At 43.0% G+C, this 26,979-nt stretch overlaps 1 protein-coding gene across 1 annotated transcript in view; it reads left to right on the plus strand.

Moving 5' to 3' along the window:
• Window positions 1-26,979, plus strand: part of FBXW4 (F-box and WD repeat domain containing 4) — a 106,047-nt gene that overhangs the window by 49,373 nt on the left and 29,695 nt on the right. Inside the window, exon 6 of the mRNA XM_015415939.1 lies at window positions 23,069-23,134. Coding sequence (XP_015271425.1) covers window positions 23,069-23,134 — 66 coding nt within the window. The remainder of the gene's footprint in view (window positions 1-23,068; window positions 23,135-26,979) is intronic.

A 26,979-nucleotide genomic window follows, 5' to 3' on the forward strand; every position in this document is an offset into this window, starting at 1 on the left:
TTCATAAAATGTTATCTTTAGTATTCAGACTTTCAATCCCATCCAATCCCAGTGCTTGACTTGAATGTCATGTGTCCACTGCATTGTATTTACAGTTAGGACTGAATGTCTTTGTGGATGCGAAACTGCCACTTTAAAATGCCCTGGCTTAAGGACACTGAGCAAGATCATTTAGTTGAACTTAATTTTTGAGAAATTTTCATAAGCAAGTGGTGACAGTAAATGGGCAGGACAGAGCTTCTCCCTCACATTGAAGTAATGTCTTTGCTGTTTGACAGATCCTAAATATTCATAAGTAGCACAACAGTAGATAAAATACACAACATATTATGTTGTAATTATAATGCTTGATTTAAAAATATTGTCCACTTGGTTTATTCACTTTAAAAGTAGGCTTTAATTTAGTCATTAATTTAGTTTTAAGAGATGTGAGCATGAATTTGTCTGTATTGTATTCTGATATCATTTTAAACTAAGTTTTAAAAAAGAGTGCAATATATAACTGATGCTTTAAGAAGCGATTTAAATAAAAATATCTGATTTTGATGTCTGTTTTAAGACAAAGGTTACGTGTAGCTGTCCACTTTACAAAGGGCATCCTAAAAAGTTTTTTTTTAAATGGTAAGTATTCTAACACTACAGAGGTCTACCATTAGCTCCAGAAAATTCTAGAAGGAATATGGCTACTTACCTTATCTGAACTAAGGGTTTCCCTAGAGAGGTTGATCCAGTAACAAAGCAAGAACTGGCATTAAGCATGGCTTGCCTGTTCAAAGCTTAAGCATGTTGAGTTGCTTTTTAAGCTTTGCTGGAAATGGTATGGAGCAATTAAGGGTATAGGACCCCTGTTTTCTCTTTTCAGGTCTTAAAGAAGCACACTTGCATAGAAAGTGAAAAGACCTATGTCTTAGAAAGTAACACACACATGTATAGATACCTGTCTTCTTTTCAGTATTTTTACAGGCTCCAAAAAGGCATAACAAGCAAACAGTCAGGTATCCAGAGCTCAGATAAGACATAGGTCTGCAGTTTACAAACGCCAAAGGTGGTGACTACGGCATATTTTCCCATCAAAACTGGGGACTGATTTTGGGGAGACATTTTAATGTTCTTTTGCACTCTTCTGTGCTGTAGTTGCAGCACTGCCATGTTAGCCCTGTATTTAAGTAATAGGATAGAGCAAGATGGGTAGCCGCATTAGTCTGTCTGTAGCAGTAGAAAAGAGTTAGAGTCCAGTAGCACCTCAAAGACGAACAAAATTTGTGGTAGGGTATGAGTTTTTGTGAGTCACTGCTCACTTCTTTAGTAATAGGGCTTAGACTTGCACCAGGCAGATCTGTAAGTCCTTGCAACATTTGACGTCCTGAGAACCTTTCCTTTTTTAAAAACAGTGATATATATACCAGAAAGAAGAGAAGCTGACTTCTTGCATTAGCTAAAGAGAGCCCAGTGAAGTCTAGAAAATTTGTGCACTTCTCCCCAATAAGAACTGACTCACTAAAAATGTTGCTGTCATTTCATGCTTATTGGGGCATTAGATCTGTCAGGGGATTTCCCCCCTAAATTATTATTGATTTATTTTTGCTTTAGATTTTCCTGTCTTCTCTCTTCCTTGACCCTCCACCATGCAAGAGGAAAATAGCTTTGATTTTTGTTTAGGACAGAGGTTAGAAAGGTTGCAAGGGGCATGTAGCCCTCTCATAGGGGTGTCTTGTCAGGGCGCAGCATGAAGGGCACAAACAGATCATAACCTTTAAATGAAAATGCAATGGAGGGGAGAGATGAAAGCATTGAAACAAATTAGATACATCTATAGGGGGTGCTCAACTGGAGAAAATTAGCATTTCTTCCTAATTGGAGTGCAGGGCATTCCATTACAGGGATTCATTACCAAGGGGAGAGGGTGCTGGGCCTCTTTACAGAATTCTTGGGTTTTTTTAAAAAAACCTTACTGGTTTGTATTTATAAAAATTAAAAGGGAATTGGTGTCAGCCTTTATGTGTCCAAGGATGTACATCATTAACTAGTGAGTTCGAATGGAACAGGGATATTTGAGTATTTCTTAGTTTTTACCATTCCATTCTAGAAAAACCCAAAGCAGAAGCTCATTTCTATGACAAGTAAATATAAAGTAAAGGGCACTTTACCATGTAGCAAGTATCAAGCTTACTAGCCAATTACCACATGTTTAGAAAATCTTAAGACTTTTGCCATGCCTCTGAAGCCCTGTATGCTGATTATAGCAGTTAGCTGTGCAAGATAATTATAAAAAGCTGTAGCTGGTCATTAATTGAAGTACTGGAGTCTTAAGATTTCCCTACATCCCTACACCAGGGCTATCTTGCATTACGGAAAACTGCTATAGGTGGTCTGTGCTGTCATGTAGGTTATATCCACAGCACAAAAAGGGAACATGAAACATCTAGCAGTTATACCACTTTCTGTCTTCACATTGATATCAGTTTGTCAGATGCCTGTTTAAGAGGGAAACCTGCCCTAGATTTGCAATTGAAAGGCTAACTCTTGCACACAATTGAGCCAAAGAGAGGCATGTCCAACTTCGAACAGGTAGTGATCTATTTTTTCCTGCCAAAAGTGCCAGTAATCTACCACCATGAAAATAAAGTTCCAAATTAGTTTCAAATTAGATTTTAACCCACTAAAGTTGGGTTCAACCGCCCGCCCCCCCCCCCATTTATAATGCCTCTTCTGTCATTTACTGGTAAGCAAAATAAGCAAAAACAAAACAGAGAGATGAAAATCCAGAAAGAACTGCAAACATTTTTTATCGAAACCAGGAGACCTAGTGGAGCTGGTGATCTACCTCTGATCCCTCTGCGATCTACTGGTAGATTGCGATCTACCTGCTGGACATACCTGGATTATTGTATCCTTTGTGCTGTGCCACTACACATTTTAAAAGGTTTCTGATAAACATCTTCTTCTACTCCTCTGCCCAAGAGTGGCAGTTCTTCCATCTGTTCTTCTGTATTCCCTTTCCTGCCTCTTTTCTTATTCCTACACCTTTGCTATATTTATATAGAAGTGGTCTAATGTGTAACATAGAGGAGAGAATGGTGCATGCACAAAATAGAGTATATGGACACAGTGGATTACCAGGACACACAAAGTGGACTTTTAATGTATGCTGTTAAATTACATATTTAGAAGACTAGGCTTGGCATCGGTATTTGATTAGCTTAACAGAATGTAAGATGATGATACAGGTGAGAGCAGGTGCTGTGTAAGCCATGAACCAGGAATTTCCCCAAACAAAGACTGTTGCCCAGCCAGAAACAAAAGATGCGCTGGAGCCACCCTGCTGCCGATCCCGAGAAATCTCAGGACAGGCACCAAATCATTAAAGTGATTGCATCCTCCTTCCCCCTTCCTTTGTCTCACCCCTTCCCCAAGAGGTGTCACTCTCTCCCGTACATCAACCCCATATTGTCCAGTGGTCGTTTCCTTTGTCCCATCTGACCTAAGATAGTTTTTTTATTCTACATTTCCTAGGAACCATTGACCGCCCAGCTACTGCCTCGGGTCACAAAATTGGCTGCTTAAGGCGAACTGAGTCAGTTTCTCTTGCTCTTGCTCTTGCTCACGATCCGTTCCCTCTCTCTCTTTGTCTTCCCTTTTCGCTGTATGGTTTACTCATATTGCCAGACAGGTAATGTATCACCCACCAACAATATTCCTGCTAATGCAAAAGTTGCTGTCTTTTCCCCACCATATTTTTCTTAGTTCTGTATTGAGTGTATGTGTGCTAGTTATTTTGTCTGCTTGAGAATTATTACGTAAAAGACCAATTATCACAGCAACCTGGTCTCCTCACATCTATTCACGGGATCTGAGAATTCTGACTCTGGTATACACAGGTTATGTTCCAGTGCTATATGCCAATTGTCCTTTAACATTATAATTCTGCCAAGTTTGATAAAGACATAAGGCAATTCAGCTAACACTGGGGCTGTATAATGGTTTAGATCCCACTGGAGTCTTTTTTTATTGTAGGGTACAGCTCAGGAGAGCATACATTATTTGAGGTATCACAGAAATGTAAACCCAGTTCCACTGTACTTCATAGTTCCCCTGTGCTTCCATAAGATACCCTTAGAAGGCCTTTGTGGGAACAGGGTATTATGCAGAAATTATGAGAATCAGACTTTTTTTTTTTTTTTTTTGGAGTGTGACCAAGCTTGTCTTTAATTAGCAAATCTGTGGTCCCTTCCTGTTTCATAAGATGGCAGTGTCAGCTTCTGTCAGCTTTCCTACCTGTCAGAGGAGAGTTCATTGAGGACTCTTCCATGGTTGGCAGGTGCAGGCTGCTAATGGGAGCGGGGGCAAGAGCCCATTTCCTCAAAGGAGCACAGACTTTGCAGAGGTGATGGTTGAGTTGGAGATTTATTAGCATATGGCTGAGGGCTTAAAAATGATCGGCAGCAGCTTGTTTCCTTCAGAAAAGAAGGCAGAAACCATGCCTGTTGCTCCTCCCATACTTTAGAAAGAGGGATGAAGAAAGAAAACCAGATAATTGGAAGGGGCAGTTTGTTTGAACATAACTGCAAGGTTGCTTTTTAATTCTTGGGTCTGTTTTAGAGACTCATTTTGAAATTTCAAAGTAAAGGGCAGCTATTTAGTGTCACACCTGTTCTTTGCATTATAGCTTGGTTGCATGTGATACTGTTGGAAAAGATATCTGCTTTCAGTCTCTGTCTGTGTTCTGTAGATTGACCTGCATCTATACAGTTATAGGGCCCAGTTAGCATTGTACTAGATTCTTAAATAGTGATGTGTCTGGAAGAGTTTGTTATAGAAATGAAGGGGACATAGGTGACTTTCGTATATGGGCTTCTAAGTCCTCCATTAGTGTAGGACAGCAGCAGGCCTGATACACTGCACCGGGACAATTTGATGTCTCTGTTCAGAAGTAGGGGGACCCATGAGGACTTGCAGAAGTGGGGAAGTTTCCTTCTCCCCACTGGCACCCCTCTCTGCACTTGCCTCTGTTTCTTCCACCTTTGCTCTGGCTCCTGCTCTTCCCCCTTCTTCGCTGCCCCCTGATACACAAATCTGTGCCTGCGTGACCCCTTAGCCGAATTGGAAACACACAGTCGGAGTCCAACGAGTTAGATGAATATCTGTTTAATGCATTGAAAACAGGGAATACAGGGCTGAATGCCTTAGCACCTCAGCAGTTCCAAAACTGTATTCTGCCATAACCAGGAAGGGCAGAAGGTCCCCCACTTCTGCTGCACCCCTGCTTCCCATATTCCCAGTTTCACATTTTGAAAACCTTTTTACCACTCAATTTCTACTTCTCTTGGCTTCTGCTTTCCTGCCTATCTCTCCTTACCACTTGCAGCCCCTGAGGCTCTAGCCTTCCCCTTTCCTATCTCCAGTATGTCCCTTTTCATTTTCTTTTGGGGGCCATGCAATATTAGATTGCATTTTGGGTTCCTGGTCTGAAAATGGAAGAGTTTACAGTGTATCCTCACGAAAATGGCCAGATCATTATCTGGGAGTTTAGTCTAAATGGTGCTTAGGACAACTGTAGGGTGGAATTTAATTAAAATGCTCTGTTACCCAAGAAGGCTGGATCAAATGGATTCCAGAAAGCTCTGGTATGTTTTTACACAGACTTAATTGAGTGGGCTTGTGGAATTGGAGGACCACATGTGCATTAGACACCACTGTTACTGAACACCTTTTTTTACTTGCAAGAATATACTCAGCCGTCTGATTTTCAGAAAAATTCAGTGGTCCATATAGTCCAGCATCCTGCCTCATATAGTGGCCAGTCAGTTACCCTTGAGAACCAACAACAGGGTATAGAGGCCAAGGCCTTCCCCTGATGTTGTTTCCTGTCACTGGTATTCAGAGCTTTCCTGCCTCTAAATATGGAAATTTCCTTTAGCCACTATGGCTAGTCACCACTGATCGACCTATCCTCTATGAAGCTGTCGAATCCCCTTTTATTAAATTTGTCTGTTCCTGTGTCTTATCAGTACATCTTCTGGCATCCTATTAACTTGTCTGTCCTGAATCTACTACCCATCAACTTCATTGGAAGCCCTTGGGTTCTAGTATTTGGAGAGAGGGAGAAAAAGTTCTCTGTCCACTCTCTCTACTAGTGCGTAACTGTCATGTCCCCGCACCCCAGTCATCTCTTTTTTAAACTGAAAAGTCCCAGACTCTTCAGCCTTCACTCACAGGAAAAATGCTTCTACTCCTTAATCATCTTGGTTGCCTTCCTCTGCACTTTTCCAGTTTTGCAATGTCCTTTCTGAGATAACGGTGTCCAGAACTCCACACAGTATTCCATATGAGGTTGCATCACAGATCTATACAGGGGCATTATATGACTGGCTGTTTTATTTTCAATCCTTTTCCTAATAATCCCCAGCATGGAGTTTTCCTTTGTCACTTCTGCAGCCCACCGGGTTGACATTTCCATTGAGCTATCCACTATCTCCCCAAGATCTTTCCCCCCTCTCAGTCTCAGCAAGTTCAGACCCCATTAGCCTATACTTGAAGCTGGGATTTTTTTGTTCTAGTGTTCATCACCTTACACTTACCTATATTCCACTGCATTTGCCACATCGTTGCCAACTCACTCAGTTTGTGGAGATCCTCCTGGAACTCCATAGTTGGCCTTGGTTTTCATCATCATGAATAATTTTGTGTCATCTACAAACCTGCTGCTACACTGCTCACCTCAGTTCCAGATAATTTATTAGCAAATTATATAGTGCCAGCTTCAACATTGATCCTTGTGTGACCCACTGCTTCCTTTCTTCCGTTGCAAGAACTGTCCATTTATTCCTGTTGTTTGCTTGTTGTTGTTTAATCAATTTTTAATCTGTAAGAGGACCTGTAATATTATCCCATGACTGCTAAGCTAGGATGGAGCCTTTGGTGAGGTAACTTGTCAAAAGCCTTTTGAAAATCCAAGCATATAATGTCTTCTGGGTCACCATTGTCTGCGTGTTTGCTCATTGTCTCAAAGAACTCCAAAAGACTAGTTAGGCAGGACTTCCCTTTGCAGAAGCTGTGCTGATTTTCCCTCAGCAGGCTTTCCCCCTCTCTTTGCTTAATTATTCTATCTTTAATTACAGTCTCTACTAATTTGCTTGGGACAGATGTTAGGCTAACTGGCTTGTAACTTTCTGATTCCCTATGGACCCCTTTTGAAAAGTGGTGTAACATTTGCTGTCCTCCAGTCTTCTGGTACTCTCCAGTTTTCCAGTGGTTGATTTTACTGACAAGTTACACATACATGTTAGTAGATCGGCAATGTCACATCTGAGTTCCCTAAGAATTCTTGGGTCTGTGCCATCAGGTCCTGTAGACTAATTGTTTTTAATTTCCCCAATAGGTCTAGAAATTACCTCTCGTCACTTCAGTTTGACTGGTCTTCAGACTCCTTTCCTGAAAATAGTGGCTGTGGCGTGGGTATATGCCGCACACTTTCCAAAGTGAACACAAATGCAAAGAATTATTTGAGCTCTTCTGCCACCTCCTCATCTTCTTTTAGCAGTCCTTATTCCTTGGTCATCCAAAGGCCCAAGAGCTTCTCTGGCTAGTTTGCTGGATATATTTCAAGAAATGTTACTGTTTTCTTGATGTTTTCAGTAATCTGCTCCTCAAATTCTCTTTTTGCACATCCAGTTATTAACTTACATTACTTTGGAGCCGGAGTTCCCTTCTGTTCACTTCATTGGGGCAGACCTTCCACTTTTAAAAATAAGCCTTTTTTTACCTTTTATAGCTTCCTTGACTTGGGTCATTGTGAAGGCATTCATCTAGAACTGGCACTACCTTTCCTAACCTGGGGAATGCATTCTATCTGGGGTTCAGTTACTGTGGTTTTAAGTAGCATCCAAGCATCCTCTAGGGATTTGACACTCTTGTATTTCTCTTTCCGCTTCCTTTTAACTATGCCCCTCATTTCGCAGTAAAGATTCTTCAGGGGATCTTCTACAGGGTTTTTCAAATTCCACCTTGAGCAAGGTAGAAGATCCCATCAAGAAGATTTAGTTCAAAACACATAGGGATCTATAAAGCTCTAATAAATAATTTTACCTTGCACCTGCTTTTTTCTTTTTTTCCTGCCTACTGGTGCAGCCATTTGTTTCTCCTGCCTAAAATCAGGCACACAATTTTTTTAGCTGGTTGGAGGCCTAGGCTGTTTCCAGTCTAGCTGCACTCATGACTTTGTCTTTGTCTGAACAACTCAAATGTGCTGCAAACTGTTTCTGCCCCTCTCAGCTGCTGAAAGGTGTCAAGTTGCCAAGTCTGGAGAGAAATTCCCAGACATTAAGGAAAACTTGCCCAGTTAGTGGGCTGGATTGAGTGGTGTGTATGAGAGGAAAGTAGTGCAACAGCTGCAGCAACACTAATGCTTAAATGTAATTTTTAATGAAATAATGTGCATATGGAACCAACAGGTGCAGAGATTGGAATCGGCTGTGTTGCCTATCCAACATACATACCTATGTGATTGTATCAGAGCACTACATATAGTGACAATACCACCAAGTGATTACTAGAGTTGAGGGCTGAACTGAATGGCCTCGCATATCTCATCTGCCACTAATGGCTCTCTTATTGAGGGAGTGGTCTGAAACTGTGAAGAAAACACTATCTGAATACCATGTGAAGTATGGAATGCATTTGCCAATTGAAGTTGGGGATTTTTTTCCTGTGCATTATCTTGTGGGTACAGGATTGTGTTTTGTACTAAGGAGAGCAAACCCAGAATAAACTGTACAAAAGGCAGATATTTACATACTTGGTATAAGTGGTTCTGATTTAGATTTTTCAAAGAACATTTTCATTAGGGTTAGTATAGAACAGAGGTGTCAAACTCATTTGTTACAAGGGTGGATCTGACATAAATGTCACTTTGTTGGGCCAGGCCATGTGTGCCATAAACGTAATGCCAGGTACTGGAGATATAAACTGTATAAAGGACAGCAGCCGGTAAGCTCTGCATTGGTATATCCTCATTGCAAGGCCCCATGGGCTGGGAGGGGGGTGCAAAGGAAAACCCATATAGGCAGACTGGAGAGCCAGTGATGCAGCACTGGGCAGACGCTCCCTCACTGCTTGACTGCTGTAGATAAGGTTGTTCTGCCATGCTGAAGCCACAATCAGAGTGGCTCCCCCCACTCCCCCCTAGCAGTCTCCTGTTCCCTCCCTTGCAGTAGTTGCTCACAGGCTGCATAAGAGCCCTGGATGTGCCAGTCCTGGCCCCCAGGCCTTATGTTTGGCACCCCTGGTATAGAAGAAGGGAGAAGAGAGGGAGGGTGAAAAATGGTGAGAGAAGAAGTAGAAATTATGACTAGGTGGCTATTAAAAGGTAAAGGCAAGACAGAAGACTCGTAAAAGAAGGACACACTGCTCTGCAGGGCACTTGATATCTTGCCCTCTGACTACTAGAAAACTTGCTTAATCATGTTCTGACTTTTGAATTTTTCCCAAGCTTCTTTCCACATGTAGCTTAGCTTTTTTTCTGCCATGAGTGTCAATTAAACCCTCCCCGATAAAATTAAACCCTCCCCCATAAAAACTGGGGGGGGGGTTCGTATGAGAAATCATTACACACACAGGTAGAGTAATGTAACAAATACATATCGTAGATCTATAGCTAATGTATTTGTCAGAAAATGGTGACAAACAACAGGAAGAGTGCGCTTTATACCCTCAAATAAAAAGGTCATCGGTTCCATGGTGGTGGTGCATGGTCTGCTCTCCTCACAAGATGGTAACTGCTTATTTGACATGAGGGCATTGGCACCATATCCTGCATATAGACAGCATATAGACATCTCACATACAATGCTCCCTCTAAGCTGTGAGGTTTTGTAAGCAAAAATTCTACTTTGTGAGCTACTGGCATTAAAGTGAGCTACTGGCATTGTGAACGAGTAATTTGGCTACTGCATACATTAGTTTGCTCTGGAACCATCCTTCTTGAGCTAAGACAAAAATGTGTGAGCTGGAGGCTAAAAAACTGTGAGCTAGCTCACACTAACTCAGCTTAGAGGAAACACTGCTCACATATCAAGGAGAAGGCTATACATTTTTTTAAAAAAGCTTGAATCATCTTGATTTGTAGTTGAGGAGTCCTGATTTTATAAGCACTGTTCCTTAGCTCCAGCCTTGTAGTACGGTACTTGATCGTAAATGCTGCCTGGTAAAGTTCAGGTAATACATCTCCATAGGGGAGCACAGCCCTCATTTCTTCCTTTTAATCTTTTTTTTTTTGGGGGGGAGGGATGAATTAAAGCCAGGACAAAAGCTAGGAGGGAGTACATTTCTGAAGTGGTACCTGTTCTTTGGTTTTTGCAGAGAGCTCTTTGGATGGAGGTGCTGCTTCTTTTTGCTCCCCCTCCCAAACAGGTTTGGACCCCCAAGAAGCTTTTGTCCGCATATTGCATGTGTGTCTGGTCCTGCCATTCCCACATGACACACCCTCCCTTGGCAAAGTCCCACCAATCCGTGATGGTGGCTGAAAGAACCTTGGCTAATTATGCTGGACTGGAAATTACCACTTTGCTGTGTTCTCCTGCTGCTGGGACTATTTGTTCAGGGACTGTATTTAGTGTGAACAAAGCCCCCCTGCAGAGTGAGTCCAGCCCTAAGTGTGAAGCTACAGGTAGGAGCTTAAAATAAAGGGGGTAATTACCAGTGTCTCCAGGTGAAAGCCCACTAAAGTTCAATAAACCAATTTAGTCTTGGGGAGGGAGAAGAGAGGGGAGAATCCCCATTCCCCAAATAAATGATTCCCACCAGGCAATTAAGGGAACATAATTTCACCCAGGGAAGGGGGTAGCGAACTGTGGCTTAGAAATTGTGGCTTTTTTCTTGCCCTTGTTTGGCATTGGGTGGGGAAACAAAATACCTTCATTGAAGAGGGAGGGATGATTCCCACATATACACTGCAACCTCCCTGCTCGTTAAGTGCCTTGAATGTACCTAGTGGGGAGCAGGGGAGGGAGAGAACAAATAAGTCTCCAAAAGGAATCGCTGGAGCTTTACACCTGAGCAAGCTTTGAAAAATTGAACAATGCTATTCAGAGCCTCTTATAAGGTGCTTGTGTGTGGGGGGGCTTGGGGACCCATCTAAGCAGTGGAACAGGAATTGTGTCCTTTGTCCACAGTTCCTTTAGAACTCCTAGTTCAACCCACATTCCCTCTACTGTCCCGTCTCTGGGTAGCTGCTGGAGGAGAAGGCATTTCTGTGAAATATATGTTGAGGCTTACCCAGGGGCCTGAAGGTTGAGGTGACATATTGGGAATTGAAGGGATTCCTCCTGTTCTGTGCCATCTGCCAATGAGAGGAGAACATAGCAAGGACTTTCTGCTCCCAGCTTGGCTCTTAAGACATTCAGATCTCTAGTTTGGGTAGGAAGTGGTTAAGTGTATACTGGCTAAGTCACTGCCATTCCAACCTTAGGAATGGATGCTAATATATTGAGAAGGGAAGGGAAGTTAATATAAATTTTTAAAGTTTTGTAAGTCAGTGTGAGGACATTGTGTGAAAAAGTGGTAGATAAATCTAATAATTATAGTAGACTGGCACAGAAACAGGTAAAACAGCTTGATTTTCCTTATAATATGTAAGGCAACATTAGGTGTTTCATATACCTTGTTTCTTAATTTTTTTTTTTAATTCTCAAGATTTAATGTGACTTACTTATATGGGGTTGGAGCTAGTGTATATCTTCCCTGCACTACCTTTCCTCCAACAACCATGTCCAATCCTAGGAAGATTGCAGGTGGAAGTGGTGGAAATTGTCCCCAGCCTCTGTTGCTGTCAGAGGATCTCTGTTGACTGAAGAGGTAAGAATGGTAATTTTGTCCCCTCCCCCAAATGCAGCCCCCTAACCGATGTGCCTGTATGGGTCCCTACAACCCCAGAAATCAACCTTCCTGGAGTCAGAAATGGCAGCTTGGGGAGGGGAAAAGCAGAGAAATCTGTGACTGTCAGCATCTTCTGCTAACTGATCTTTAAATCCAACAAATGGTTTCCTAGCCACAGCCTATGATCTCTTCATCTTTTTATTTCAAAATCATAAATTTAGCAGACATTTGCAGAACAAAAATCAAGGTAGTTTTAAAGACATATATTTATCCCGAAGGCTCTGTATGGGCAGAGTGTTCTAGGTTTTCTACCCTGTTTTGTGCTATTTCACTATGTATCAATCAGACTTGGTCTCAAACTGAATATTTGAATCGTCATGATGACATAGACTAAAAGCCTAGTCCCATGATACTTTTCTCGTCCATGCATCCATGAGACATTTTGTTTTTCTTTTAGCCAACAGTACCAGGCCACCTCACATGTCTCCTGAGAAACCTGTATAAGGGTCAAGAAGCGACAGTTAGAACCGGATATGGAACAACTAATTGGTTTAGCATAGGAAAAGGAGTACAACAAGGATGTATATTGTCACCCTGCTTATTTAATTTATATGCAGAGTACATCATACGAAATGCCATCCTGGATGAATCGCAAGCCGGAATTAAGATTGCCGGGAAAAACATCAACAACCTCAGATATGCAGATGATATCACTCTAATGGCAGAAAGTGAAGAGGACCTAAAGATCTTCTTGCTGAGGCTGAAAGAGGAGAGCACAACAGTTGGCTTGAAACTCAACATTAAAAAAACTAAGATCATGGCATCCGGCCCTATCACTCCTTGGCAAATAGAAGGAGGAATCATGGAAGCAGTGACAGACTTCACGTTCCTGGGATCCAAGATCACTGCAGATGGTGCCTACAGCCATGAAATTAAAAGACGCCTGCTCCTTGGGAGGAAAGCGATGGCAAACCTAAACAGCATAATAAAGAAAGATGTTGTTGGCCTGAAGCCAGAGTCCAGCAGCAACCACCACACAATAGCCCAGCAGCAACACCAGTCTTACAAGGGTGCACATGCATTTGCAGTTTGCAAATCCATGACTGTGATTGACTGTGGGGACCCCCTTCCCCCTCCCTCCCTGATCCCAGGGAAGACCAGGAGAAGGCAGGAAAAGGCTGCCTTAGATAGGTTCTGGACTCTTCTTTCTTTATGCTTCCACCGCCCCCTTGTTTTTATTTAACGCCCCCCAATTGCACCCAAGGCTCCTACCGCCCGCCTGGCTCACTCCAGCGCCCCCCAGGGGGTGGTATTGCCCACTTTGGGAACCAGTGATCTATAATAATAAAAGGATTCGCGTGTCCATCTGTCTGTTTGTCCCAGGTATAACACAGAAATGAAACAAGGAATCTCAAAACTGGCCACCAGTTCCAAGACCAAAAATGAAAGGAATTGGAATAACCTGGCCCAGGTTATCTTCAGACACCCCTGTGCTATTTATAATGGAAGCTAAGCTTCTGTAGTGATTAAAGTGTTGGACTAGGATCCGGGAAACCCAGGTTCAAATCCCCACTGTGCCATGGAAGTTTGCTGATATTTGTATTTTGTTCTGGCTGGTTTTGCCTTGCTCCAATGCTGGTTTGGCTGATAGGTTTAGCAGGATCTGAGAAGCAAGAGTTTCCCTCAGTCTCATAGTAAACATTGTTGTTGTTCAGTCGCACAGTCGAGTCCGACTCTTCGCGACCCCATGGATCATCTCCCGCCAGGCCCTCCTGTCTTCTGCCGACCTCTGAAGTTGACCACGTCAAGCTTACCTTGATCCATAGATCTTACATTCCAGGTTCCTATGTAGTATTGTTCTTTGCAGCATCGAACTTTCCTTTCACCATCAGACACATCCACAACTGAGCGTCCTTTCGGCTTTGGCCCAGCCACTTCACTCTTTCTGGGGTTACTTGTACTTGCCCTCTGCTCTTCCTCAGTAGCATATTGGACACCTTCCGACCTGAGGGGCTCATCTTCCGGCGTCATATCTTTTAGCCTTTTGTTACTGTCCATGGGGTTTTCTTGGCAAAGATACTGGAGTGGGTTGCCATTTCCTTCTCCAGTGGATCACACTTGGTCTGAGTTCTCTGCTGTGGCCTGTCCGTCTTGGGTGGCCCTTCACGGCATAGCCCACAGCTTCATCGAACCGCGCAAGCCCCCTCGCCACGACAAGGCAGTGATCCATGAGGGGGTAGTAAACATTAAAGAAATGCTAAATCCAAAGTCAGATACTGCTTTTTACTGTGCTCTGCCGTCCTTGTGCCCCTAGTGGCTGCAGTCAGAACTGCATTAGATTTTATTATTTATTTATTACTTTCGATTTATATCCCACCTTGCCTGACAAGCAGGCTCAAGGCGGCGTACAATAATTAAAAGTACAATAATACCAGATACAATTCCAACAATAGTAAATGGGTTTAATCAGGGGTCATTTCATAGAAAAAGAGGTACAGGAGCTCATTAGCACAACTCATTAGCATAACTTATTTGCATATGCCACACCCCCTGACATCACCGGAAGTGTGTCAGAAGGCAACACCCACCGCTCAGGCTCCACTGGACTGTTTTGGATTGCTAGCTATTGGGGGGGGGGATGTGCAGATCTGTCCTTACAGAAGAGGGAGAGCTTGTACCTGAATAAAACTTGATCTTAAAGGTGCCACTGGACTGTTTTGGACCCGGGGGCCGGGGGGGGGCTCTGCAATTTACCTGGCTGCTTCTTGCTCTGATTGAGGGCTGCTGGGAGCAGGGGGTGGGGCTTGTTGCATGTGCCCGCCCCCTGGGCTCTTTAGTGCTGGAGCTCCGCTCCTGTGCGCTCCTGCAGGAAATGACCCCTGGGTTTAATAAAAATACCATGATGGGGCCTCCACTCTGCTACCATAATTTCTCTGCAATTATAAAAGCATGAAATGCTTTCAGAAACTAAAGTTGTGACACAAAATTCTCACAAGACTATGGGCTGCCAAAACAAATAAACAAACAAAACCAGCCTTCAAGAAGATCATAAATTGGTCATCCGTGAACTGTTAGGAATCACTAAGGAATGCTATGCTTGTGGGCAGAGTTTTTGACTATGGTGAAACAGTTGGCTCTAGTCTGTTTAATATTTTCATAGGACTAGAAAAATATTTCATATTCGTGATGAAGGTTTGCACTGAATAAAAGTTTCAGATTCCTAGGAGATGACCAGCTTCTTAGGCACTTGGGCAATGGTGCTTTGTTTTCATCTGTACTCTAAGAAGATTGGGTTGGAACAAATTCCCATGAACGGAAGCAGTGTGGAGGATGATTCTGACCAGTAATCCAGACATGAAACAATGAAATAACTAGGTTTTGTCTTCCATCCAAGTTAGATGTGAGACATCTTTGTCCTAAATCTAGCCTTATGACTTTCCCAATACTTACACAATGTTCTCCTTAGTATGAAATGCAAACACCTATTTCCCAGGGGCCAGTTTTCCAATTAGGGTGGGTAGCACACACTTGAATTATTACTATCCTTCTGTGCATATGGTATCGGTATTCCCTACAGGTTTCTTCTGTGGTGGCAAATGCTATAAATTCTGGAAATATACTTCATCACATTGCCCTATGTTTGTTCCATTTCTATGTTGAATGCCTTTATCACTTGAAGGGACTAGGCAAAGTTCTTGTATAGCTTTTCTGTCTACAGTTTATGATGCATGCTTAAGGAGGAATTCACTCAAAAGCTGGCAGAGATCTTGGAAAATAGCATCATGATGGTGCATAGATCTAAAAATGTGAAGACCAGAAGCTAATAAGCTTTTTGTCCATCTTTCTACTCATGTAATAGACTTTGCCATTTACTACCAGTGTTTGATAGTAAATTAGCAAATAGCTACTTGGCAGCTCAACTTTAAGAGCCCAGTTGGGCTTTGCAAGACTCTAACTGCTGTGGCTGAAGGTCTGGGTTGCAGGGTGGTAGTACCAGGAAAACAGCAGAAGAGCCAGTTTTTCAGAGAAGAAAGACAGCACAATAGAGTGATTGGTAAAGGATTTTGACAAGATAGGAGAATGACATGAGATATATTAATATTAAAACAAGGCAGGGGCATAAAACAGCATTCAGCAGCCTAAAATATTATCCATAAAACAATCTTAAAAAGGTCACAAGATGAAATTCCTCAGTTAGGCTTCAATAAAGAGATATGCTGAGACTGGGCAGCCAATTTGGTGCCAGTTTGGTGTAGTGGTTAAGAGTGCAGACTCTAATCTGGGAGAACCAGGTTTGATTCCCCACTTCTCCACATGCAGCTGCTGGTGTGACCTTGGGTCAGTCACAAGTTCTTTCAAAGCTGTTCTCTCAAGGGCAGTTCTCGAGAGAGCTCTCTCAGCCCCACCTACCTCACAGGGTGCCTGTTGTGGGGAGGGGAAGGGAAAGGGATTGTAAGCTGCTCTGAGACTCCTTCAGGTAGTGAAGGGCGGGGTATAAATCCAGTATCCTCCTCCTCCAAAGGACAGTAAGGTAGGCATCGGCTGAAGCTCAAGGGAGAAGTAGGGGGCCACCAATGAGAATTGCTGTCCTTCCAATTTGAGTCTGGGAAAGTTTGCCCATCTCTAATCATAGCTGGAACAATATGCTATGTGGTAACTTCAAGTTCAACCTGCTGATCAAGAAAACATGAGCTGATTCATAAAACCTTTAATGTGTAGAATGCATTGAGGATCTATATCCCACCCCTAATCTATATTCGGAAAGAGCAGGATTGGCAAAAATTAATAGCTGTTTAAAATTACAAAGATATCTTTTAATGTGGAAGGGCACTGTAGATAGAAATGAGATGAATGTTCTGTTCTTTGTGGTTTGTAAATAAAATTAAGGACAGATGGATAAATTTAATTCAGTGAAAGCTTCGGCAGAAATAAGGCCCAGTGTAATTAACAGACACTGATCCACAAAAAGCACTTTGACCAAATAGGTGCAGCATGCAGCTGGTGTCTCATTCAAAAGGTGTATACAGCATTGCATTTGTGTAGCTATATTCGTAAATGACATACTGTAATGATGATATGTTAGTTACCATATTTTTAGTCCAAAAAGCTCTTCTGTGCTAGGGGAAGGTGGCTTTGGGAGACTGAGGCAAGGAAAGTATGAGGAAAATTGCAGTGTGGATGCTTTGTCACCACTGAGAATGCCCTGGCACTTACAGCAACAACAAAAGGAACGTGAAAAATTGTTGCTGTGTGGAAGCAGAGTAGGAGAATGAGACAGCAGAATGGACTGCACCAGTTCAGGCTGTAGGCACGTCTTTTTTTGGTGAATATTTTGCTTCTGTGTGTATGTATGTATGTGTGCCTGGAAGTCGTGGTTGATGTCTGGCGACCCCTAGTAGGACTTGGACATTTCAGAGAGGTGGCTTGCTCTGCGTCCTGGCCCTAGTATTCCTTGGAGGTCTCCCATCCAGGTACTTGCTAGGGTTGGCCCTGCTTAGCTTTCGAGATCTGACAAGATCGGGCTCTCCTGGCTATCCAGCTCAGTGCCATCTTGTGTGCTTTTCTACAGTACAAAATTCTCTGTAAATAAAGGACTAGCAACTCAGAACCTTTCCCCCCTTATCTTTTTTTAATTTTATTTTCAGGGAGGTGTGTTTTTAGGTAGAGAGAGCATTAAAAATGATATCTTTTACCTGCAGCTGCAAGTTGTGCAGTCCATTCTACCATCAACTTATGCTGTTACATTTATAGACCAAACCTTGATTTTGTCAGGGTCCAAATAACTTGTTGCTTATTACAGCAACCTAAATATAGTGTGTTTTCGTTTTTGTCAATGATTCTGACCTTCCTAGCATATCTCAATCAGGCTGCCTTGAGGCCTTATTTTTTTGAAGTAATGCCCTTTGATAAATAGAGGCAGGTTTAGAATCAGTCAATTAAGACTAAACTTGATGTTAGCTCCAGTTGTCCTAAATGTTGGGATGATGTTTCCTGGGAAAGAAGAATGCTCTCTTTTTATCCAGTTGTCTCTGAATGTGCTTGCACAGCTGGAAATTCTCCGTAGTGGGTGTAGGTTCTGCTGGGGGCCATCCACTGAGTTGTGCTCTACTACTTTTGCAGTGTTGCTGTTATTGGGGCTCTTCTCCATCACTTTCCAACAGGGGAGACACAAAAAGTTTATATGACCTTAGCACTAAATCAGAAAGCAGGAGTTATCTTCTATAATGATGTCAACTGATTAGGTTAGTAGGGCTGGTGGCAGGCACGATAAGACATGACATGTTCTAATGATTCACTTCAACAGGGGCACAGGAGCAGTGAGGAGGAAGAGGCAGGATGGGGGGGGGCCCACAGGTGCCGACAAAGACTTTGACCTTTGCTGCTATAATATCAGTGTTTCACAGGCCAGGCGGTTCGGTAACCCACTTCCAGGCCATCAAAAATGGATTTAATTGCAATTTTTCCCCCCAATTCAGAGCGCTGGAGCTTAACTAATTGGAGTAATAGAGAGTAATAAGACTCTGATTTTTTAAAAAAGCTTTCCTCTGCCTCCTTTTGTATCCTGTGTCATTGCCTGTCAGAGGTCAGGGAGCCTGCATATTCTATTAGGCTGAGTTGCCTTCATTTGGACAAATTAGTTTACCCAACAGTAATTAAAATGCCAGTGTGGCTCGGGAAGAACTGAATGCAATTGATGGACACGTTGGTGAAGGAATTGACAGCTTTGGTGGCCGCCCTTGCCAGAGCGTGTTGACATGGACTCAAAGGCTGCACAAGTTTGGACCTCTGTGGCTGATGTAGCTCTGTGGTTGAAAGAGACGCAAGCAAAGTGTCCTTCTCTTTGGTCTCGTCTTTCTGTACTCAGTTCCTCCCCTTGTTCCTTTATGACACTTTGGTTCATTCTTCCCCCACGCCCAGGGTCTTTGTTCCAACAAGACCACTCTCAGCCCCCTCTGCTGTACCCCCCATTTCCCAGCTGCAGGGCTCTGCTAAGTAATAGCTTCTTTGTTTCTTGGTTCGATGATTCTTCATATAGAATAATTTCCAAAATGGGATATTAACATCTAGTTTAAAGAGTACAGGGATTGGGTTGTTTTTTTTGAGAGGATAGAGTCTGAAGCTTGGATGTGTTGGATAGCATAAAGAGTAAAGTAGGCTTGGCTGTGTGTAAGTGAGAGGCTCTGTTCAACAGAATGGGGTAACATGGTTAGAATGGAGAATGGTTAGTGAATATATCTAAGAAATGAGGGTATGCTGTGCATACAAAAGTTCAGAATAAAGCAATTAGCCCTGGTCCTAGAGCAAATGATTGCTGGTCATGGCCTATGTATTTTGCAAATGAAGCATGATACCTGTTCACATTTTAGAATACTTGTAGTGGGGTCTGGGAAGGTGGTATTAAAATCAATTTTGACTTGCTTTAGACCAATTTAAGTTGGCTTTTGTGATGATTGCTTTCACCTTGAATGTGTGGTAGCTTCCAGGTCATACGAGAGTCTTTTTGAGTGATAAAACTGTTGTATTTTCATCTGGATTATTTTCAGGCCGTAGCAAGTTCCTCTAAATGTAGATCTGTAGCAAAACAGTCTGGTTCTGTGCATTTCAGCTACAAAATATGAGTGTCCAGCTCCACAATGGTACTTCCATTCACCTTGGATTCATTTACATCAATGTTTACGGGGGGAAATAGCAAACTGGATTTATGTCTTCCTTGACAGTGAGTATAAGTAAGTACTTCTAGTGAACATGTAGTGCACTATGCATCTAGGGTAATATACAGTTAGCTCCCCCCCCCCCAAGTCAATTCTGTGCCAGAGCATCCAGAATTCTACATTCAGAATTGATTTTTAAAACTTTATTTTTATCTGGTTTGCTCCTGGTGTTCAAAGAATTTTGAATCTGTGGGAAGTATTTAATTTTTCATTTACTTTATTATTTAAGCACAAGGAGGTTTACAATCAAATTAAAAAACACAAATATGAAATATAATGTATATTAAAACAATGACAAATCTAAAAGCTTGGACACAGATAAAAACTTGTATCAAACTTAAAAAAAAGTTTTAAAAACAGCAGCCACCACCTCGAAACATTAATATACAGTTACTAGCAATTACTAGTCACAGTACCAGCATTATCAAAAAGGAACCATAATACATCAAGTACCTTAACTACAATACAGCAAATAATACCAGAACAATACCTGGGAAAATAGATATGTCTTGATCTGGTGCTGAAAAAGTTCTAAAGCACCAGAGGATAGTGCAGGGTAGAGAATTTGATGGTATGTAGAGATATGGAATAGTACCCATTTGAGAGTAATGGGGGGGGGGGAGAAACGCTTCTCCCTCCCCACAGTAAGTTTTTCCCCCACCTGTATTTCAGCCCCACTCATTTCCCAGCTTTTCTTACCAACCATTTGGGTGAAAATATTTATTTCATTTATGTCCCACCTTTCTCCCAATAGGGACCCAAAGCAGTTTACATTGAGTGTGTGGCTGGTCCAAGGTCACTCAGCAAGCTTCCAAGGCAGAGTAGGAATTCGAACCTTGTCAGTTGAAAATGAAATGCCAGATTGTGCGGCTATGCAGAACATGTACCTGTGTATGCTTTCTAAACAGTCCAGTTAGCATAACTTCTCTTCCTTATCTGCCTTATATTTGTCACTTCTGGTAACACTTCTAGCTATTTAGCACAGTAACCAAGAAAGAAGACTTGTGACCAACTTGTGCCCCATTGACCTCTGTGGATTTAGAAGAGTGTAAATTGCGTAGGATTGTATTGTGACTCTATGGAAAAGCTTAAGACAGCAAAGAGACACCACCAGCCTTAGGACTCCTTCTCATAACCAGCAGTCTGAAACAGAACAACATCTGAAAACAAATAACTTAACTTGCCTAACTGCATGAACAAATGGGCCCTAGGGTGACCATCTCACTCAGGACTCTGAGGTTAGTTACAAGAAGGTACTCTGTTATAGGCCTTTTTCTCCTCAGGAATGACGTTTCAAGAAACAAGTTATTAATGATTTCTGTGAAAACTGCCCTGCTGTATCCTGAGAGTTTCGGAAACGGAAGAGCCCAAAACCTCTTATTTAGCATAGCTTTGAAGCTGTTATTTTCTGGTTCATGCCTGATTATTTCTGCTCTTTTTAAATTACTGTCTGTTTTGCTATACAGCTTTTTCTGTTTTTTCAATTTTAATATTGTACTTATTGTTTCTGTTTCTTTTTTGCACATTGTTTCGAAATGCCTACAGAACGGCATGGAAAGTTTGCAAATAAATGTAGAAATGGGAAGGCACAAGAGAACTCCATTCTCTTCAATCTCTGTATTAGAAACTTTCTGATTATGAGAACTCCATAACTTCTTCTGTAGCAAGATGTCAGGGTGTATTGAAAAACTGTGCGTCATGATTGGCATAGCTGGAGGGAAGTGACCCTAAGGAGCAATTTGGGAGCAGGCTGTTGAGAAATTTCTAATCCCTACCACAGACTGGCTAGGAGGTTGTACCTGCAGAGTGTTAGGGATTAGTGCTGGTGGTCTCCACCCACTTCTCCTTTCCTATTGACATACCTTGATGCTAATTTAGACCTGTTCAGTCTCTGGAGGGACGCTACATACCTTCTTCTTAAAGGTCTGTGTGGAGCAAAGGAGATATCCCCCCCCCCAGTAAAAACCCAATTGCCCACTTCAGTGATTTCCAAGCAGCTATTATGTTTCTAGCCACGGTAATTGGCTTTACAATTTCCTAATGGCTTATGGTAAAGAGAACGAAGAGACAAAACTCAGCACCTAGCTTTGTAGTTCCAAGCGCCATTGACCACGGTGCTGCTTGCTGACTTGGAGGTCAATTGATGTGCCGCTCTATACTTAAGAACGTATTGGTGTCCTGACATCTCCATCCTTGATAGCCAGCTTGGCCTCCAGTCTGTTGGTCAAGAGAATGTGCTGTAGGCCTACACACAAAAAAACCAAACTCTTTGTTCTGGGTTTTAAACTAGCACCTGGCTGATGTACATAAATGTTATATTAAAGAGGCTTCCTTTGGGCTTGCCCGAAGTAACTCTTTGAATTACATTTGTAAAGCTTCCTTTTGGGCTTACAAATGGAAGAAGGTAGATCTTGGAGTTAGTCCATGAATGGGTTTTGCTTCAGTCATTTTTTAAAAAGGATAATTATGCAGAAATGTGTCTAGTTGGACCTGGAGCCTCATCTCACTTTATTTTTTCCATTTAATGGGGGGAAAGGAGCTTAATTTGTAACGTCTTTTAAAACTGTGAAGCCAGTACAACAGATGGCCTTGTGTTTCATACCACCTACACTTGGGCTACCATGCAAACACTACAAAGTTCATATTTTTTACACAGTAGAGATGGAAAAACAGCTCATGAAGCAGTCCTTAGTATCACTTTAAGCTTAAGGAGGCTGAAGGAGCACTATGACAGTTCCAGTTCTTTTTGTTTAGATATTTATACCCCACTTTTCTTCCCAATGGGACCCCAAAACAGTTTACATTGTTCTCTCTCCCCCCCCCATTTTATTCTCACAACAAGGTAGGTTAGGTCAGTCACATGGCAGAGTGGAGATTCGAACCTGGGTCTCCCAGATCCTAGTTCAATTCTCTAACTACAACAGCATGCTGGCTTTTACCATACTGGCAATTTATTGTGAGCTTTCATAAACCTTCCTCTCTAAAGTAATGAAGACCAACATGAATGATGATACAACTCTGGAGAAAGTTTCAGCTTTTGCGTCTGGGTTCTGTTTTGCTTGTCTTGAAATGGATTTTACAGATCAGTGTTTTTTGTCATCTAAAGGAAAAGGCCTGGGTAGGCTGGGAGTTGCAGGCGTATGCTGGCGTTGTCATGATGATACTAGGCACATAATTTATCCCCCCGTTTTGCTGCCATGACTTACACACTTGCAGGATTTTAGTGTCATGCTGAAGCTGGTGTCCCTTTTCTGTGTTTCCTACAAATAAAGGTACCAGTGTGTCGACCTGTACTGCTCTCCATCTACATCCCCGTTTAGGTTGGTGTGCTTTTGCCTTTGATAATCAGGATGTGGCAGTTGTGTGTATGGTCTTCCTTGCACCTCTCCAATGTCTTGGCAACTGCTGTTTGGTCCAGCAGGTATTTACTGGTGGTGCAAGAAGGATGTGCCTAACCTTATTTTGTTTTCTTCCTTTGCTGATAGTTCATTTGTGACGGGAACAGCATGCTGTAGACATACTTCACCTTTGAGAATCTGGGATTTAGAGAGGTAAGAATCTCCTATGACTTTGGATATGTTGGAACAGGAAAATCTGCCTGTGGTATGATTGAGAATACTTTCTATTATTAATAATTTTGGGGGTGAATAATATAATAGATGGAAAATAAGGTCAGTAACCTGTATTATTGTTCATTACAGAAATTAATAAATTGTGAATTAAAAAAAGAAAACTGACTACTGTTTAGGAAACTATGGGATCAATTCTTGACGGAAAGCATAACGGATAAACAAAATTGCAATGCCAGAAATCCCTCGGTATCTAACTTTACCGCGAAATGGTTCCCAGTATTATCTTTTTTGGAGTCAGAGGAGTTTATTTCTTCCCATTGGAAGAATTATATCAAATGGATTTAATTTTTATTGAGTGCCTTTTTGTCTATTTCGAATGCTTTTGTATTATTTACATAAATTTATCATCAATCACTTTATATTTATGCTTTGTTTAATTTATACACTCATTTGTGACTTGTTATCTATAGATTACTGCTCTTTCCTCCCATATCCCATAAGCCTTGTTTGGAGGTCTTTTACTGTAACCGTTGTTTATTACGTCACCAATTGCCAGTTGTACTAGGTTTCAATATCATACTAAGTTTGGTGATAACAAAGCTATGTTTCATGTTAAATTGTTTCACAGAAATCTCTATCTCAGGGGTACAGTAGGATAACCCCCATTATGTGTTTTTAAGCATGTTATTCCAATTGTTGTTATTGTTACCTCATTGTTTCACTTAATAAAAACTGTTATTCTCAACAAGGGGAAAAAAAAGAAAGAAAGAAACTGTGTGAGCTAACTGTTGTGCAGAGCTAATCCTTATTAAAGACATAGAAATAGATGGACTACAATCAGTGTTCCCTCTAAACTGAGTTAGTGTGAGCTAGCTCACAGTTTTTTAGCCTCCAGCTCACAGTTTTTTGTCTTAGCTCAGGAAGGATGGCTCCAGAGCAAACTAATTTATGCAGTAGCCAAATTGGTCGCTCACAGCTTTAATGCCAGTAGCTCGCAAAGTAGAATTTTTTGCTCACAAGACTCCACAGCTTAGAGGGAGCACTGACTATGAGCCATTTAGGTCAGTTCTGACCATTGAACTCCGGATCTAAATCCTAATTTAAAGGTTCAACTTGTTCTTAAAAGCATGTGCACATGTGTGTGTGCATGCATACATACATACACTCACATAGAATTTCACAACTTGTGTGAGCAATTTCCCCCCACTGTCCAGCTATTCTTACAGTTAGGACCCATTTCCCGGTTGTTTTAAAACTCAGGTCTGCCTTTCTGCAGCTTAAACCCATTTCCTCAATTGCTATAGTAGCAAAAAGGGGCAGCTGATCGTACCTCTGAATTTTTGTTCTCAAAAGAGAGCAGCCATCTAATCCTGGATTGCTTCTCTTTGTGATGATTTCCCCATTAATGTCTGTGAGAATTCCAGAATGGCGTCAGTCATTTACAGTTAACTGAACCACATAGGTCATAGCTGCCATTCCCCCAGCCCCCTTTATTTTAAGGCTGCTGCCCAGTGAAAAACTCCTTCTCTATCAGCATACAACTAATACAGCTTAGTTCCGTGAGACAGCATGCGTGGGAAAGTATGGGACCCTTTCTTTCTCTGTGTGTACATGTTTTGTTATATTTATTTATTTTTATACCCCAGTGGAGGCTCCAGGCAGCTTACACTGTTCTCCGCCACTCATTTTTTTCCTCATAATAGTCCTGTGTGGTAGGCTTCACTGAGAGAGAAAGACTGGCCCAGGGTCACCCAGCAAGCTTCCATGGTAGAGTAGTGGATTCAGACAAGGGCCTCCCAGATCGTAGCAGCCATTTAACCACAGTAGTCAGGCAATGGTTCAGGACATCTACAGCATCACCAGACAATTTAGATAAAGAAATAGAGAGCTGGGTACCATCAGCAAGTCAATGACAACCTGCTCCAAAACCAGATAAAATAGCATGGGGTATAAGACTGAGCCTTGTGCAGCCCTGTAGGATAAGTTCCACGGTGATGACAACTCATCTGCAATAACAACCCTTAAGTTCTGTTCATAAGGAATGATTTAAACCAGGGGTGGCGAACACGCGGCTCTCGAGCCGCATGCGGCTCCCGGCCAAAATGAATGCGGCTCTTTGCCCGGCGCTTCCTCGGCGGCTTCCAAGCGACACATTCCGGGGAGAGGGCGTCTTTCAGCCGCAGGCGAGCCAGGGCGGCTCTCCGAGGCCGAGGACGCTGCGCTCTGCCCGGAGGCGCTGCGCCCGGCGCGAAGCCAGAAGCTGGCCGGGGGCGAGCGAGGAGCTGCGGCCGCCGGAGGAGGAGGCAGCGGCGAGAGGGAGCGAAGGGCCCTGCCGGCGGAGGGTCGGCCCGGGCTGGGCGCGCCCCGGGATCGTCGGCCGGAGGGAAGGCGAGGGCTCGCCGGGAGCGCTTCCTTGGCGCAGGGCGGTGCGCTCCCGCCGGGTGCCTTACCTTGGCTGCGGCGCGCTGGCCTCGCTCGGGGCGGCAAGAAGCGCGGGGGTGCGGGGCTGGCCGCCGAGAGGGCTCCCCCAGAGCGCGGTGAAAGGGGCTCCGGAGGCGACCTGGCGGGGCAGACCCCCCCTCTCCCCTGGCAATGGTCCCCTGCAGGATTTCCAAGCGCGGGGAGGGCTCTCCTCTCTCCCTCCCCCCCCCGCCGCCCCGAGCCACTGCGTGGTGTGGCTTTCTGACTCTTACAGTTTAAAATTTTGGCTCTTTTTGTCGAACTTGTTCGCCACCCCTGATTTAAACCAATCCAGAGCACATCCTTTAATCCCTACTTCTGCTTCTAAATGCTTCATAGAAACCAGGTTCCCTCTCAACTGAGCCAGTAATGCTGTGTGCATGCACTCCAAGCAGTTCAGTTAATAGTATCGTATCAGTTCTTGCTTTAATTTTCCTGAAGATCAGGATAGTTGCAACCCCACTGTGAACATTTGTAATGTTTTTCTCAGCCACTGCTTAAGTTGTCTCTTTTGCTGGTTGTGTGCTTACCAGAGGGTTCTCTTCCTTTCCTTTTCCCTCTGCACCCAACTAAATTACTGAACTTTGGGTATAATTTCCTTAGCTAGTGGTCCAGATTCTCCATTGTACTATTAAATTTAGATGTACCTATATATAAGCATGGTCTAGAGGCTAGTATATTAGACTTTGAGACCCAGGTCCAGATCCCCACCCTTCAGTGAAGTTCACTGGTTGACTTTGGGCCAGTCACTATCTTAGGCAGAGTTAACGCTACCTCAGGTGGGTAGCTATGTTGGTCTGAATCAGTAGAACAAAGTTTAAGTCCAGTGGCACCTTTAAGACCAACGAAATTTAATTCTGGGTGTGGCGAAACAGGGACCCGCCCTCAGCCCTGGGAGACTGAGGTGCTGTCCTGTGGCTCGTAAGCCCCTGTTTTGGCCTTCCCACCCTGCCTGGTGGGACTATTTCTCTTCGTTAAACGCTGCCACCACTCACTGAATTGAGTTACTGCCTTCCTTGAGGGACAATGAGACCCCTCTGGCTAAATTCCCCACCTTGGGAAGTGAGTACCTCAATCTTTGGGCACCCCCTGGAGAGTTGGCAAACCCTCAGATTTAGGCCCGTTTGTGTTCCATGGCCTCTCTTTGCCCCTGGTAATGTGCAGAGCGGGGAGGACTATGTGGCGGGAGCGGTGGCGCAGGCAGTAAAACGCCTGCATTAACATCACTCGAGCAGCAATTCCTCTGTCCCTACCCACACACTCTCTCTACCTCTGTAGTGGATTGTGGCCTCAGGCCAGGATTTGCGTTTCCCCCTCCTGTTGTGGAGAGAAACTCCAGCCCTCCTCCTCAGGACTGGCCACCA

The sequence above is a fragment of the Gekko japonicus genome, unplaced genomic scaffold (assembly GCF_001447785.1).
Source record: "Gekko japonicus isolate JY-2015 unplaced genomic scaffold, Gekko_japonicus_V1.1 scaffold59, whole genome shotgun sequence".
Classification (NCBI taxonomy): Eukaryota; Metazoa; Chordata; class Lepidosauria; order Squamata; family Gekkonidae; genus Gekko; species Gekko japonicus.